Source organism: Phoca vitulina, unplaced genomic scaffold (assembly GCF_004348235.1).
Source record: "Phoca vitulina isolate PV1807 unplaced genomic scaffold, GSC_HSeal_1.0 scaffold30, whole genome shotgun sequence".
NCBI classification, from domain to species: domain Eukaryota; kingdom Metazoa; phylum Chordata; class Mammalia; order Carnivora; family Phocidae; genus Phoca; species Phoca vitulina.
Window position 1 is genome coordinate 9,076,681 of NW_022589733.1, and position 17,628 is coordinate 9,094,308.

General features: G+C 40.6%; 1 protein-coding gene across 3 annotated transcripts in view; it reads right to left on the reverse strand.

Annotated features, from left to right (window-relative positions):
- Positions 1 to 402: 402 nt before the first annotated feature.
- BBS2 (Bardet-Biedl syndrome 2) overlaps positions 403 to 17,628 on the reverse strand; it is a 32,312-nt gene continuing 15,086 nt past the window's right edge. The window contains exons 8-17 of one of the 3 annotated variants that reach the window (XM_032424352.1): positions 14,608 to 14,743; positions 14,224 to 14,363; positions 12,990 to 13,134; positions 12,731 to 12,902; positions 12,177 to 12,306; positions 10,939 to 11,070; positions 10,313 to 10,450; positions 9,318 to 9,430; positions 2,571 to 2,719; positions 403 to 1,767 (exon numbers count right to left, since the gene is read on the reverse strand). In XM_032424352.1, coding sequence (XP_032280243.1) covers positions 1,661 to 1,767; positions 2,571 to 2,719; positions 9,318 to 9,430; positions 10,313 to 10,450; positions 10,939 to 11,070; positions 12,177 to 12,306; positions 12,731 to 12,902; positions 12,990 to 13,134; positions 14,224 to 14,363; positions 14,608 to 14,743 — 1,362 coding nt within the window. In that variant the 3' untranslated portion in view covers positions 403 to 1,660. Of the gene's footprint in view, positions 1,768 to 2,570; positions 2,720 to 9,317; positions 9,431 to 10,312; positions 10,451 to 10,875; positions 11,071 to 12,176; positions 12,307 to 12,730; positions 12,903 to 12,989; positions 13,135 to 14,223; positions 14,364 to 14,607; positions 14,744 to 17,628 lie in introns of those variants that run through there. The other 2 variants (XM_032424351.1, XM_032424353.1) reach the window with 2 other exon arrangements.

Below are 17,628 nucleotides of genomic sequence, written 5' to 3' on the forward strand. Positions count from 1 at the left end.
ATCTTTTAAATTAATTAATTTTTAAAAAACAAAACAGAAAAAGACTCAAGAGTGGAACTCGAGTTTTGCCAGTAGCTCTGTGACTCTGACAAGTAATTAATCCCTGTGTCTCAGTTCCCTCATCTTTGAAGCACACATAGAAGATGCTTTACTACTTCAGGGATTATGAAAAATAATACAGTATATGTGGGTGTCTTTTTTTTTTAAGATTTTATTTTTTTATTTGACAGAGCGAGAGAGCACAAGCAGGGGGAACAGTAGAGGGAGAGGGAGAAGCAGGCTCCCTACCAAGCAAGGAGCCCGATGCAGGGCTTGAGCCCAGGACCCTGAGATCATGACCTGAGCCGAAGGCAGACGCTTAACCATCTGAGCCACCCAGGCGCCCCTATGTGGGTGTCTTTTGAGCTTATAGGTTGAAAATGTTAAACAAAGGTATTCTAGGGCATAGTCTCATAAAAATTAGGATTCCACAAAGCTCACATTTCAGAAACAGAAGAGGTCATCCTAAATGCCTAAATGGAAGAAACTCGTAAGATTAATTTACCACAGGGGTACGGCCTGTCTTCCCCACCACTTAGGAATGCTGTTAAGGAGTGAAAACTGGCGAATGTTTTCGTCATTAAACCAGTCCTGGAATCTACCTGAAGTCAAAATTTTCACTCTTAGGGAAGGAGCTGCTAGTTGTTGGCACAGACACCAGCTTTCTCCACCTCGCCGACACACAGCTGGGGGTAGTTCCTGGCCTCTCTGCAGTGAGGTGTGGCCGTGTTAGCTGACAGAACGCAAGTAGGAATGATAATGTGCTATTTCCAGATCACAGCTTGGAGAGAAGCTTTCCCTGTTCTACTGACTTGGACTTAAATCACGGCAAGGCCTTCTCACATCGGGTTCCTGGCGCCATCAGGCCTTCATCATATGCAGTGAATGTGAAAATAGTCACCCGAATCCATTTCCTGAAACTCCTTTCTCTAGAGAACTCCAAGAAAGGCTGCCCTAGAGGATGACATGGCTGCATGATCACAGGAAGCGGGGTTCCTGAATAACTATAGAGACATGCTGACATAAATGAGAAATAAATGGGTCATTATGAACTTTGAGGTCTATTAGTTTCAGTAGCTAACATTACCCCCAACTAACAGATCACCTTCAACTGACTCTCCCTTAAGTGCAGACGTGTTGCTTATACCCACGTCAGTGATGAAAGGGCACACAAATCCAGTACCCATGCTTGTGTTTTCCTCCACAGCATGCAAATGGTTTCTGCAATTCTAAGACGGTGGTGACTACAGTTAACACAAAGTGCAATTCCTAAGTTTTAATGAAAAACTTTTTAATTACAAATTCAATTACAATTTCAAGGAAGAAGATGTATCTATACATCTATATACCAATTTTACATACATACAAAAAAAAACTAGACTTTGAAGCCCTAACATTTTAAAAGTATTCACCTCCTCTACAGAAACCTGGTATTACTCGGTAACAGGGCAACTGATTCTAAACACAGAAAGGGATGCGATGGTTGTCTGCATTTGTACCATTCACCAAGGCTACCGCCATTCTTAGCACCTGGGTTCACCAGGATGTGGTTCAAGCAAACTAGCCTCGATTTTTAGGGAAGAGCCCTTTTTAGGGATTTCATTACCTATTCTTTCCTTTCCTAAGAAGACGCTGTTCCCACCCGCATGATTCTGAACAGCGTGTTGATGTTGTTGCTTCGAATCGCATCCCGACAAGCAGTGATCACCTGGTTCTTTGGTTTTCCAACTGTGTGGGATGAAACATCAAATCAGTACAATCCGAAAGATGATTAAAAGTGAAATTATAAATCAGAGGCCAGCTTTAAAACAGCATAAAACTAGAGTAGAGAAGAGATATATGGTGGGCAAATTTAATTTATCTTACCACTCTCTAAAAAAGGTAACTCTGTGAGGGAATTTATCACAAACCAAATCTAGGGACCATCTCAAACCTAGAAATGAAGTCAGTTTTTATAGAAGAGGATCAAAGCACAGATCCACCTAACAAAGATTATTTTTTTTCCCTAAAGATTTTAAGTAATCTCTATACCCAACATGGGGCTCGAACTCATGACCCCGAGATCAAGAGTTGCATGGTCTTCATACTGAGCCAGGTGCCCAAGCAAAGATTATTTTTCTAAAAGGAGGTCAAAGCATTGACCCAAACAACAGATTTCAGGTATAAATCTCTGGCGATATTTCTGCTTCCTCTGATTTATTCTATTGCTCTTTTTCTATATTTTAAGTTGGACACTTAGCTCATTAATTTTTAGTCTCCCTTTTTAAAAAATAGGTATATTTAAGGCTTTCCCCTTGGGTATTATGTCACTAGGTTTTCCTTGGGAAGGTGCAGCAAGATCTAAGAAAAAGGGCTGAAAGTTTTCTTTCCCTCTGAAGTCTGCAGATTGACTAAAGCCAAACTGCGATCAAGCTGGGTATCAAAGGTATGCTGCTGTCAGCCCCAGTATGAATTCTAGAAGCTACCACTAGCTCTAAGGGTTCTCACCCCCAAATTACAGACTACTTATAGTGCTACAAAAAGAGACTTACCCCGAAGACGACCAGCTCTTTGAATGGCCTGATTTACTGCTTTGAGGTTCCCCAGGAGCTCCGTGTGGTTGTTACAGCGAATTCTGTATCCATTTAGCAAGTCTTTATTGAGGTCGTACAGTTCCATGTAGCGGTTCTTCATGGTTTTCCTGTGTAATTCAACAGAAGTGTGTGACCATCACTGTACCTCAATACGGCAGGCTGAGATGAAAACACCTGCAAATTTCTTACAGAAAGACAACACCAAATTTTTAACTTTGAAATGTTTGCTTTGAAACATTGAGAAGTTCCTATCAAAATATCCCATTTCTTCCAGATAAATGGAAGACAAGTGGCCTTTCTTGGTTAATTGGTCCATGGAACCGAGAATTATTAAGTGCCCACTGTGCTGGGGAGTAAGGAAAGGCAGGCAAGGCAAGAAGCTAGCTTCACAGTTTCTGATTAATATTCATTGGGCAAAAGTGACCTTATTCTTTTTTTTTTTAATTTTATTATGTTATGTTAGTCACCATACATCATTGGTTTTTGATGTGGTGATCCACGATCCATTGTTTTCGTATAACACCCAGTGCTCCATGCAGTACGTGCCCTCCTTAATACCCATCACCGGGCTAACCAATCCCCCCTCCCCCCTCCCCTCTAAAACCCTGTTTGTTTCTCAGAGTCCATAGTCTCTCATGGTTCATCTCTCCCTCCAATTTCCCCCCCTTCATTTTTCCCTTCCTTCTCCCAATGTCCTCCATGCTAATCCTTATGTTCCACAAACAAGTGAAACCATATGATAATTGACTTTCTCTGCTTATTTCACTTAGCATAATCTCCTCCAGTCCCATCCACGTTGATGTAAAAGTTGGGTATTCATCCTTTCTGATGGCTGAGTAATATTCCATTGTATATATGGACCACTTCTTCTTTATCCATTCAAAAGTGACCTTATTCTTAATATTTTTAGACAACTAATAAATTCAGCTTCTGATTTTATCAAGGTTTTAAGAAACAAGCCTTAAATTTAAAACCACACTGAGACATTATTACACAATGATGAAAATGACTAAAATAAAATAAACTGATAAAGACAAATGCTGGCAAGGATGTAGAGCAACTGGAACGCTCCCGTCCCGCTGATGGGAATGCAAAATGGTACAGCTACTTTGTAAAATGACTGCACAGTTTCTTTCAAGTTAAATATGCACTTACTATGAAACCCACAAATCCCATTACAAGTATTTACCCAAAATAAGTGAAAACGTGTCTGCAAAAAAACTGTACGCAAATGTTTATAGCAGCTTTGTTCACAATCACGGGAGTTTGGAAACAACCCAATTCAATCAGTGAGCAGATAAACAAAGTATGGTATGTCCGTTCGGTGGAACAGTACTGTAGCCAGCAATAAAAAGTAACAAATTACTGACACAGGCAACAACATGGATGAATCTCAAAGGCATGAGGGTAAGTGGAAGAAGCCAGGCTCAAAAGGCATATACTATATGGTTCCATGTATATGACATTTTGGAAAAGGCTAAACTGCAGGGAGAGAAATTGGATCAGTGGGTGCCAAGGACCGGAGGTGAGGGGTTTGGGGGTACTGATGCAGAGAGGCACAAGGGTGATGGAAATAGTCTACATCTTAACTGTGGCAGTAGCAACATGGTTTTATATGTTTCTAAAATTTACGAACTATAAACCTTAAAAGGGTGAATTTTCTGCTTGTGTATAATAAGTTATATATCAACTAAGTTGGCTTTAAAAAATAAAAATATACATATGAATCTCTAAATGAAAAATAATTCAGGAAAAAAAGGGATTTAGAGGTTGGTGGTCACTTTCCTCCAGTTTAGCAATCAAATGCCTAAACAACAGCTCTCTGACTGAAAAAGAAAAAAAAAAAAGACAGAGAGAGAGTAGAAAAGGTGCCCTGGAGATAAAGTTGGCCAAAAAAAGCAAAAACCTCATATACCTCAAAGACGACAACAGAAGAAAATGAATTGCAAAGTAAGAGGCAAAACAGTCTCAATTTACAAAGGATACAAATTCACATCTGGAAAAATTAAACTCTAACATAATTTAGTAAAGTAGTAGATTATAAAATCATTATATAAAACTTAGCAGTGCTCATATATTCAAACAAAAAAACCAGAAGATGTAATGTGGAAGAAAGATCCTATTTACAACTGCAAAAATAAAACAGTTGGGCATAAACTTAACAAGAAATAGCTAATACCTACGTGAAGGACCTAAAACATGACTGGAACACATGTAAAGACATACCATGTTCTTAGAAGGCTGAACATCCTTGTAACAATGTCAGATCAAGTTCATAAATTTAACATGATCCCAAGAAAAACACCTATTTTTTTTTTCTGGAGCTAAAAAAAAATGACAAAGTTCACTGGAAAAGACAAGCGCAGTAGGCAGGAAGACCATAAAAAGGAAAACAACAGGGGCTGGGAGGAGGGGCACCTAGCCATACCAGAAAACATACAAAGCACCTATAAAGAAAAAAACAGTAGTGTCTAATGAAGAGACAAGACCAATAGAACAGGATAGGGAATCCAGAAATAGACCCAAGTGCATATGGAAATATGATATATGATAAAGGCAAGCATCTCAAATCAGTGAGAAAAAATTGACTTTTAAAGTAATAGTATTAAAACAGCACAGAAAAAGAGAAAACTGATTTTACCACTGTTATGCCAAACACCAGGATAAACTCCAACTGGAACAAAGACTTAAACGTAGAAGAGGAAAACATACAAATACTAAAAGAAAAAGAAATAGGTGAATTATTCTATAACCTCGGGGTCGAAGTTTAATGACCAATTTGACTACGTGAAAACTTTAAAAAGCTGCTACGTGGCAAAAGCAAAAATAAATTTTAAAAAAATCTAAGCAGGGCGCCTGGGTGGCTCAGTTGGTTAAGCGACTGCCTTCGGCTCAGGTCATGATCCTGGAGTCCCGGGATCGAGTCCCACGTCGGGCTCCCTGCTTAGCGGGGGGTCTGCTTCTCCCTCTGACCCTCTTCTCTCTCTTGCTCTCTGTCTCTCATTCTCTCTCTCTCAAATAAATAAATAAAATCTTTAAAAAAATAAAATAAAAAATAAAATAAAAAAATAAAAAAATCTAAGCAAAGGACAGATACAAATGACAAAAAACTATGCATCTCATATCACAAACAATTATTATACCAATATATAAACACTCAAAATAATTAAATAGTTCACACACAAAAAGAAATACAAATGGCCCTTAAAACAATGAAAAGATGCTCAACAATGCTCACAATAAAACAAAATGAAAACCACAGTGAGACCACTTCTTACCCACTGAGTTGGTAAATATCTGAGAGTGTGCCAACATACTCCATTGGCAAGGCTGAAGAGAAACGTACTCTCATATCACTGATGAGAATGCAAAATGATATCACACCTATGGAGGAGAATTTGGCAATATCTCGCAAAATTCTGTATGCAAGTTACCATTTACTCTGGCAATTCCATTTCAGTACTTTTTCCCAAAGATATCTCAGCAAAAAGATGAAAAAAATTATGTAACAGAGCTATGGGCTGCAGCATTATCTATAAGAGCAAAAGAGCAATCCAAATGGAGGGAACTGGCTGAATAAGCATCCAGAGAATGGGTACTATACAGCTGTAAAAACAACAAAAAGTATCCCTGTACATGACTGTGAAGTGATTGTAATATTTTTAAGTGTAAAAAAGCCAGGCGGAGAAGAGTAACGTGCGATGATTTACCTAGTGAGGGAGGAGACGTGAATGTGTATATACGTGTGTGTGTGTGTGTGTGTGTGTATTCAAATTTTGATTGGTTATGTATAGTGAGAGGGAGGGAAAAGGATGAAGGTAACAGGAATTAGAAGTTAGACTTTTCTGTACATTGTTTTATAGTGCTGACTTTGGAACCACATAAGGGTTTTAATAAATTTGTAATAAAATTAAATCAAAAAGGAAAAAATGTCAGTTCCCACAAGACCAAAGGCAAAATGAACCAATTGAAGCTAACTATATATCAAATTTGTGGCAAAACTAAAAGAGGGGAATTATTTCAAATACAATAATTTGACGAAAAATCCCCACTGGAATATACTCTAAAGACACAAAAAAACTAGAAAAAAAGTTTTTACTGTTTTCAGCAGTCATACTGTTGATGGTAATATTGGTATTATTCTAGCAAATACTCATGTGGATACTGGTTAGAGCCATGAGTTCCAATGTAAAAAAAGAAGAGATACAGCTTTAAAATCAAAGCTAAGAGCCTACATTCATAAATTTGAAATGGAAATAGTATGAACTCACGATATGTCTCTCATTAAAAATATACATACATTTCCTGGCTCTATCCATTGAAAAGTCCTAGAAACAGTAACCAACCTAGTGGCAATGAGCACCTCTAATGTGCAAACTATCATCTCTAAATACCATTTCCCACTAAAAAGAACCAAGGCTCCTTGGAGAAATGGCTGATTCCTGATTCAGAACGGATGTACCAGATAAGCCTAAAACATCCTGTACAAGAAAACAAGGACCTAACAGAAATATTGGCTATGTCCAAAGGTAGCTGTAGCCAACCTGAAAAGGTTTCCACTGGCCAAAGTCAGCACAATTTAGCCATCATACAGAATAACAAAAATGGATTGAAGTACATTAAATATGTTAAAATACAAGTTTATAAGGAATTAAAAATCTCACTGGTCAACATGGAGGATGCTAGAGAACCAACTCATTATTTTATTATTATTAATACATATTTCTTTTATTTAAGTAGGCTCCATGCCCAGCATGGAGCCCAACGTGGGGCTTGAACCCTGAGATCAAAACCTGAGTTCAGGGACGCCTGGGTGGCTCAGCCGGTTAAGTGTCTGCCTTCAGCTAAGGTCACTAACCCAGGGTCCTGGGATCGAGCCCCACGTTGGGCTCCCTGCTCAGCGGGAAGCCTGCTTCTCCCTCTCCTTCTGTCCCTCCCCCCGCTCATGTGCGCACGCTCTGTCTCTCTCTCCCTCTCTTTCTCTCAAATAAATAAATAAAATCTTAAAGAAAAAAAAACCCTGAACTCAGATCAAGAGTTGGATGTTCAACCGACTGGGCCACCCAGGCACCCCCTACTCATTATTTTAAAGCTGATAAATAATCTGTCTTTCCTTACAAACAATACCTCAGAGAACCAAATGGTCATTAATCCATAAGGGTTATGCTTTATAGAAGTATTTTAGCTAAAAAATGAAGAAAAAGTAACAGAATATCACTGTTTTGCAAACTCCAAAAGAAATAATAGATCTAGGCAACGGTCATCAATGACTGAGAACAGAATAGAAAGACACAGCCAGGCATTATATGCTCCCTCATGGAAGTACAAAGCACCGCTTAAGAAATATTCGTGCCTTGGGACGCCTGGGTAGCTCACTCGGTTAAGCGTCTGCCTTTGGCTCAGGTCATGATCCCAGCGTCCTGGGATCGAGTCCCGCATGGGGATCCCTGCTCAACAGGGAGTCTGCTTCTCCCTCTCCCGCCCCCTCCACTTGTGTTCCCTCTCTCGCTGTCAAATAAATAAATAAAATCTTTAAAAAAGATTTAAGTGTGATAATGTGATTATTGTTTTTTTTAAAGGCTCACTATCTAGAATATTTGTGGCTGAAAGGATATAATGTCTAGAATTTGCTTCCAAATTTAGCCCAGTGCCTGGGAGAGGAAGAAGGTGAGTGCAGCAAAAAGACCAGATGGGCCAGTAGGTGATGACTACTGAAGCCAGGTGGCAGGTATATAGGAAATCACTGTATTACTCAATCTGCTTTTGTATGTGTTTGAAATTTTCAACAATATGATTATTTAAAAAATCACTTACTTCTGAGCAACACCGTTTTAATATATGCTAATAACTCAGGCCTTTCAGGAAAAAGACAAGCTGCCGCCCCGGGCAAACTCTTGCCTGTAATGTAGGCACAGAAACTTCATCTATCACTGGTTACCGATTTTACTATCTCCACCTCAGTCGCTCTGAATGCCAAGATAAATTCTGCAAGAAGCTACATCTGCACATCTTTAACGGTTTTACTGTAAAATGTAATACACATTCGGAAAAGTTCACAGAACGAATGTTTGTACACCAGGCCCAGAAACGGGACACTGCCACATCCCTGAAGCTCCCCGACAGGCTCTTTCTGAACACAGTCCCTCCTGCCCTAAGAGAGAATACTGTCTTAGATGATAATCTCTTCCCTGCATTTCCTTAGAGATTCTTCATCTTGGTATGCTTCCCAAATGATATACTCTAGTGTTGTGTTTCCCAGCTATATAAAAGGAAGCATTTTGTACACATTCTCTCGAGTCTTACTCCTTTCAATCTCCATTATGCCTCTAAGATTTGTCCATGTTGTCACATGTCATCGAGACAGATGCATTCTCATTGCACGTCATAGCCCACTGGGCAATTATACCATAGTTCAGCCATTATATTGTTGATGCCAGTTTAGTCTGTTTCCACTTTGGGATACTTACGAACATTCTTGTACAAATATCCTGGTTTATATGTCGACACAAGTTTCTCTAGGTTATAAACCAGGAGTAGAGTTACTGGGTCATAGAGAATGCCCATTTCCAACTTCACTAACAATGCCAATTTATTCTCCAAAGTCACTGTACCAATTTACACTCCTTCCGGTAGCACTTGAGAGTTACTATTCCATATTACTGATCTTTTTAACCTTGCACCTGTCCTAGCCTGGTAAATACTCACATGTTCCTCATCAGACGAGCATCTTCAGCTCGGACCAGCAAACTTCGGATCAGGTTAGAATTATCAGCCATCTCAGCACTGAGCTTCTGATGCACTGAATGATATTCATCCACCTGAAGACCATGAACACTCAGGAATTAAAAAGACCTCACAGACTTGTTGAAAACTAGTCAGATTGAGAAGACACTCTCTGCCATACACTGAGGCCCTTCTCTTTCCCCTATTTACCTGTACCATCTCGACTGTCCCCCACTGTTTCACTTCCTCATCAATGAAATAATTAGTCTACGCTGCCTCCAACATGCAAGATGGATCTTTCCATGTCTTACCACTGGGAGCCCTAGCAACATACATAATATTTTAGAGATCTGGGGTAAGAATATGGTTATGATTTAGGGCCAGTCACGATCCTTTTCTTTTTCTTTTGAATTTGGGTTGTTGGAAAGCACTGAACCAACACAGCAACGTAACTACAACAGATAAGTGAAGGGCTAGCAAAGGAAAAGGTTAACGTGACATATTTTTAAAAAGTATTCCCCTAAACCAAACAAAGCAGGGTGGTCTAGAGCTAAACCACTCACTTTTATAAAAGAAATCCTCTAACTAGTGAGCCCTCTACAACTAGTTGAAGGGGGCGCCTGGGTGGCTCAGTCGTTAAGCGTCTGCCTTCGGCTCAGGTCATGATCCCAGGGTCCTGGGATCGAGCCCCGCATCGGGCTCCCTGATCGGCGGGAGGCCTGCTTCTCCCTCTCCCACTCCCCCTCCTTGTGTTCCTGCTCTCACTGTTCTCTGTCAAATAAATAAATAAAAAATCTTTAAAAAATAAAAAAATAAAATAAAACTAGTTGAAGTTTAACAATTCTCAAAAATTCTTTAAAACATGACTGTCACTATAACATACACACATTTGGGGTATCATTCATCTCCTAAGAGAAACATTTCAAATATTATGACACTACCACGTTCTCACAAATGCATCTAGTGGGTGACCTCACCTTAACTAGCACCTTTCGTAATTCCTCAAAGTAGACAGGGAAATCTGCTTCTACTTGAAGGTCTTCAACAGCAAAAAATGATGCCATCGACTGGATGATATCACCAGCCAAATCAATATCATCAGTATTTACAGTGATCTATCCAGGGGGAAAAAAAGAGACGAGCTTAGCATCCTCAATGCTAAAGACAAACCCAGCTGAAACAGTATCAGAATTTCCCCACATTCAACATATTTACTGAACCTAAATGTTGTGGTAAATAAGACAGGGGTTAGCCCTGGAGGAAATTACAAACCAGATGAGTCACACTTCTAGCAGCCGGCTAAAAGATCAATCGTCTGGCCTTGTAAACTGAACAACAAAATCATTCAAACATTGAAAATGTTTTTGTTCACCTCTGTATTCCCATTTCTTCCCAACTTAGACAAGGAAGGGCTGAAAGGAAGGATGGAGGAAGACAGAACACCACCATTCTAGATTACACCCCAGTGTCTAAAACAATTAACAATAACAGACTACGTTGAAACACATGGTTTTACAACCTTGAGACTGGTGCCACCCACCTTACCTTGCACTGAATGGTCAACAGTCCATAAGAAATCTATGCCCGTGACAGTACACGTTACCTCTCCACTAAGCTTTATCTTTATATACAGCTGGCCACCGTTCCGTAAGGAAGTGAAACACACTTGAAATGGAGCATTTTGAATGTTAGTGTCTTCTGGTAACAGGAAGTTCTGGTTGAGCCATATAACAACCTTAAAAATTAATAGGATGAAATGAACTTCCATTTTTAAAGGACAGTCATTCTTAAGAATTACCCTTTTTTCTAGGGTTATTGCTTGATTAAAAAAAAAAAAAGAATTATACTTCACACCCCCTCCCACCAAGAACACACTAATCACACTCCTTTTTCCCACTCCATACATGATCTTAAGTAACATTTATAATGCCTGTCCCCACAGCATGCATGACTTTAGAGCATTTTCAGTGTAGACATAATCTTATATGGAATGTAGGAACGCTTCGGGTATGATGCTAAGTCTGTTTATACAGTAGCTCTTCTGTGGCTATATCCTGGACAAACTATTCCATTCCATCCTTTAAACAAAATTTAAAATGAAGTATGCATGCAAACGCATGAGAGACAGACACAGAGATACACCCACACAATAAGTAAAAAGTAAGTTTTAATATTCGTAACAACAGCGGTACTTACACGGGTAGCAGCACAAGGTCCACGTAAGAATCTACATTAGAATCTACATGACTACAAACCTCCCTGAGATTTCTCAAGTCCAGCCAAGGTTAAAGGCCACTAGTATTAGTCTCTTACCCTGTATAAGGTACTGTCACACCAAGTTTGTAATCTGCAGGGGCCCCCTGTGAGGTGGAACCCTCCTCCCTTACGGATAAGGGCATTGAGGCCCAGACTGGTGAGGGCTGACAGCACTAAGAATATCACGAAGAATTTAATTAGTTAAGGTAGCATCTGAACCCAAAATGTTCCCAGCTCCAACTCCCACTCTCTTTCCATTCTGAAGCAGGTTCCTCCTGGAACACTGCGTCAGGACAAGTACACCAAGACCGTGACAAAAGAAAGAGAGGAGTTCGAAGCTGGTGAGAATTTACCTGTAACTAAGGATTGCTCAAGTAAATAAGGTACGTGTTTTTTCAAAGTGAGAGGAGATATTCTAGCAGTATTTTCATCACAGGTTATAGGCCAACGCCAAACTACCTACCTCTTTCGTGTCATAATTACTGCTACCAAATAACTCATTCATGTCATTTCCCCCTCCTATGAAAGAACATCCGAAGGGTTCTAAAGTGCAAAAACATTGAGAGAGAAAAGCCTGACACTCACCCTCTGTGCCCGTTCTGCAATGACAAAGTTGACATAGCTGAGTGGCTCTCCGGCAGGGTCGGGGCTGGTCAGCGCATACATGGAGAAGCGGGGAAGCTGTCTTGTCAGTTCAAACACATGAAACTGCGTGCTATGGTCAACCAACGGACACAAGAAGAGAAATGGGTTGCGTGGAATATTATTTCAAAATGCAAGGCCCAGAAAATAACTACAAAGTCACTACTGGGTCATCGAGTTATTTACGGGTTTCGCTGAAGGGGAAAAACCCAAAAACCTTGAGAGTTAAGTACTACTACAGTAATGGGGTTTGGGATTAGCGAGAACATGAGTCTTATACATACACACAGACATGCACCAAGGGTATAAAATGCCCTTTTTTATTTTTGAAAGATTTCAAATTAGGGAAGTAAAGGTCATGGGAAATCTTGCCTGGGTGGGTAGAACCATCAAATGGCTCCTTTGGCCCCCCCAAAATCCATGGCACAACAGAAAATCTACCCATTTGCCCTCCTCTAAGTGCTGGCTAGAAATGAACTGTGATGGCAAAGAGTCACCTGCTTCTGTAACCCACGAAGGTTTTCAAGTGCAGATCCACAGGGACATCTTTGGGAGGTGTAATTGGGATGCGGATGGAGCCGGAAAGGTTGTGAATGCTGGGGTGTACCACATGGCTTTCACCTAGAAAAATTCCCTCGGCAAAAATCAATACTGCTCGGATGATGGTGTCTACAGAGAAGAAAGAAAACAGCAGTTCAAGAACCACTCCAAGATGGCAAAGGTATCCACAGACACCAGCTATAAATAATTTCTTACCGTTAGAGGTGGAAATACACAATTCTGCATGAGCAGCCTGGGTCTCATGCCCCAGATTGACCGAGAGGGCGGTGTGCAGCTTGGTATTGGCTGGGATGATACCCCGAGGTCCATCAGCCTCACTCTGTGGACTGCTCAATTCAGCCTGTGAAACATGCCCCCACTTCCAACTCAGTCACCAAAGCAGTGAACTCATGTCAATTTTAAATAATATGGTTATTCAGCTTCAAAAGATTGACTCCCAACCATCTGATATTAATCTGATTCTTTAGAATTCAGAGGGCTCACCTCATTATCACTCCCTTTCTCTACCCAGCCTCTTCCCAAGGGAAAAATTCCCTGTCCCTTTCTGTGGTTCAGGTTCACTGTACCCCACCATGTCTTTTATAGTTTGGGGGTTGTTCTTTTATTTTTATTTTTTTTTAAAGATTTTATTTATTTATTTGACAGAGAAAGACAACGAGAGAGGGAACACAAGTAGGGGGAGTGGGAGAGGGAGAAGCAGGCCTCCCGCCGAGCAGGGAGCCCGACGCAGGGCTCGATCCCAGGACCCTGGGATCATGACCTGAGCCGAAGGCAGACGCTTAACGACTGAGCCACCCAGGCACCCCTGGGGTTGTTCTTTTAAACTGGCAAAATTAATTCACTTAGTAATAAATTCAAATACAATTTCCCATGACAAGACAAATTAAAGTCCCACCTCCCAGCTCATCCTCCAGCCAGCTTGGTACACACACACACACACACACACACACACACACACACAGGTTTTGTGGTTGTCAACTTTTGTTATTTGTTTTTGAAAAAGGTAAGAGATACTCTATACTTATTGTTCTTGCATTTTTTCACTCAGTAAGGCCACAGATACCCTTCCATATCAGTCCAACTACATACACCCCATTCTCCTGAGCTGCTTCATATCCTCCAGCACACTCCTTACTACTGATCAACCTTTCAGTTGCTTCCAACTGTTCACTACCACAAACAGTGCTACCGTAAATGTCTTTGAACACGTGTGCAAATATTTCTATAGTTCAGCTGCATGGAAGTGGGATTTCCAGATTAAAGGATACGTGCCCTCTCCCCTCTGACCCTGGCAAAAATGCCAAAGCAATCCGTGCTTCCGCCAGTGGGCAGGAGGGGCTGACACTCAGTCTTCCTTCACATTTGCCATTCCCACCTCTCCAGACTCCCACTTCCCCTAAGGAAAATTTCCATTTCCATGAGGATCTACCTTGGCGTTTTCCTCATAGTTGCGGAGTTCCAGCAACAGATTCTGTTTTTTCTGACTCAGCTCTCGGATCAGGTCCTGCTCTACGCTGGTGTCCATGAGGTTCCCTCTCATCTCCGCTGTGCCTGGCAGGTAGCCCCGGACTGCGCAACAGGAAAAAAACCCTCACCACATGGAAGAATACCCCGGCATAGCCAGCCCTACTTTTAAATCATCAACTGTCTGTTCTTAAAAACCAAAAACCTAAGTTCTCATCCTCCCCAACAAGGTGACTTTATTAGGATGCGAGGATATCCATACAAACACTTTATAGTGAAATTTCCTGGTATACTGACCCAATCAAATTGAAAATCTGATTTTTCAAGGATTTTTCCCATCCCAATTTACTTTCACCGTCCACTGCGCAGCAGATGAGCTGTGTGTGGCCGTCCATCAGGTAATCTCCCTCCAGCACACCAGCAATTGCAGAAGAAAAGTTGTCTTTAAAGATAACCTCCCCAGTCCGGTCACTTCGAGCATCAACCTAAAAATAAAATAAGAACTTGAAAAATAGCTCATGCTGTAATTAAAAAAAAAACACACAAAATTTTAAAGTCAGAATCAGCTCTAAAAGTCAGCTAGTCCAGCAGTTTTCAAGAGTGCTCCATGGAGCCCCGTGCCTTCTCAGGAGACACCTATGACCCCTGGGGCTAAGGGGACCATAAGGGGCCACAACCAGCTAGACTTTCTTCTTTTTAAATAAAAGCTGTTTTACTACTGGCCTTTACATAATGTCATTTGGAGAAATGGGTTGCCAGTTCATATACAGAGAATAGGGCAAGTCCAAAATGTCTGGGTTCAGATTCCAGCTCTGCCACTTACTATCTTTGGGATCTTAGGAAAGCCTCTTATCCACTCCCTGCTTGGTCACTTCATCTGAGGGTCAAGAACAAGAACCTGAAGAAAATAACTATACCTACACCCCACAGGATTGGAATGAAGTTAACACATTAAAGCACTTAGAACAGGGGCGCCTGGGTGGCTCAGTTGTTAAGCATCTGCCTTCGGCTCAGGTCATGATCCAGGGGTCCTGGGATCGAGCCCCGCATCGGGCTCCCTGCTCAGTGGGAGGCCTGCTTCTCCCTCTCCCTCTCCCCCTGCTTGTGTTCCCTCTCTCGCTGTCTTTCTCTCTGTGTCAAATAAGTAAATAAAATCTTAAAAAAAAAAAAATAAAGCACTTAGAGTCTGGCACATAGATGTATACAGGAAATGCGAGTTCTACATAAAAACGTTACCTTTATCATATATGCATATAAATTATATTTACATCTAAAGTTTGAAAAACACCAAACGCCAAGCTAGCTCAACCTTCCATCATATAACCTTTTATAATAACCCTGTTTAAGAGTCTCTCTTCCATGTAAAAACTATTGAGATACCCCAGCGAGCCCTCCCATCCTCACTGAGTTTCCCCTTCCCAAGAAAGGCAAATAATGAATGATCAGAAACAAATGAACCTGAAAAACAACAATGAAGGATAACCACTTAAAATGATGACTTTTGTTTCAAGCAAGAACAAGTGTTATCACTAAAAGGGTAGCTATAGAAAATCTGGTAGAGCAATCATTTCAATGGCCAGTGCCATTCACCATTTTTGTCTGTTCATGAACATCCTTCTGGGCAAAACTTCATAACAACCACAACCAAAATAAAGTCATTTAGGTCATAGCCTACTACTAGCTCCTACCCCTTGTCTGGAGAATGTCACATTCAAGTATCCATGCTCTCAACAACATGTAAGCCTGATAATTACCATTGCTGAAGTTTGTGAAGTAATGAATGGTCTGTATTTACCAAAGCCCTTAGCACATTAACTCTCAGGGCCCCTGGCTGGCTTGTCCGTGGAGCATGCAACTCTTGATCTCGTGGTCCCGAGTTCGAGCCCCATGTTGAGTGTAGAGATTACTTAAAAAAAATAATAACCCTCTAACTCAGACTGAACTGAACTTACTTCTGCATTTATACAATACTTTACAAATAAGAGTTCATTTACTACGAAGCAAGGCTACAAATTAATATTTCTCTGGATATTCTGCTCTTTGCTTTATCCAACATGGAGGTTTTGCCCTGGAGCAGAGAATGGCCCTCCAACTCAACAAATGACCTACTAAAGGTAAAGTTAATCGGTTGCTTACATTCATTTGGTATTTCTGCACCTATATTCACATGCTGGATCTGTATATTTCCCTTTTGTATGCTATTTCTGTTAAGTGTAGATATCAGTTTTTCTACTCATATAATGAACTGTGTTAATTTTCTTATCTTTTTTTATGTTCTGGAACAGATTATATAATAGAAATTCCTTAAAATTTTGAAAGCATTTAACTCTAAAAACATCTAGGTCCGGAGTCACATTTGGTAGGTAACTTTTTATTTTTAAGATAACTTTTGATAACTTCTCAAGTCTAGTTTTCTAATTCTTGACTCCATCATAGTAATTTAATTTATATTTATAATTTATATTTATATTCCCCCAGAATACGGTCCATTTTACAATTTTCATGTTTCTTACTAAAGAACACAATCTTCCCTTATAATTTTTTTGTTTTTTATTTTTTTAAAAGATTTATTTATTTGCAAGAGAAAGACAAAACTATGTGCAGTGGGAGGGACAGAGGGAGAGAGAGAGACAATCTCAAGCAGACGCCCCACTGAGTGCAAAACCTGGATGGGGGGCTCGATCCCATGATCCTGACATGATCACCTGAGCTGAGATCAAGAGTCAGATGCTCAACCAACTGAGCCACCCCAGCACCCCAGTCTTCCCTTATCATTTTTTTTAAATGTTTTATTTATTTATTCATGAGAGTCAGAGAGAGAGAGAGAGGCAGAGGCAGAGGGAGAAGCAGGCTCCCCGCCTAGCAGGGAGCCCAATGTGGGACTCGATCCCAGGACCCTAGGATCATGACCTGAGCCAAAGGCAGACGCTTAACCATCTGAGCCACCCAGGCGCCCCTTCCCTTATCATTTTTAATGCCCACGCCAAAGACAAAACCAGGTAAAGAAGCAGGAACCAACACAACAGTTCTATAGAACCTGTTCTTCACACAACACCAGAGGAAGGTTACAAGGTCCTGGCCAAAAGCAAAGAAAAACCAAAGAAGAAAAGGCAGGAATTAGCTGATCTCCTTCAGGCAATCCAGCACTGTCATGCAAGAAAGCTAGGGCAAATGGTACCCATGGAGATCTGGCAGCTACTTAGTTTCTAACAAGACAATCCTGACTTGCCAGAAGTCTGCAGAAAATTCTGATTTGAACTTAAAAAAGGAAAGAAAGCAAAAAGATTGTATTTTGAATTTTATGGCTGGGAAAACAATATGATAACATGATTCTTCCCATTAACTCTAAGTTTTCAGTCAGTCTTAAAAG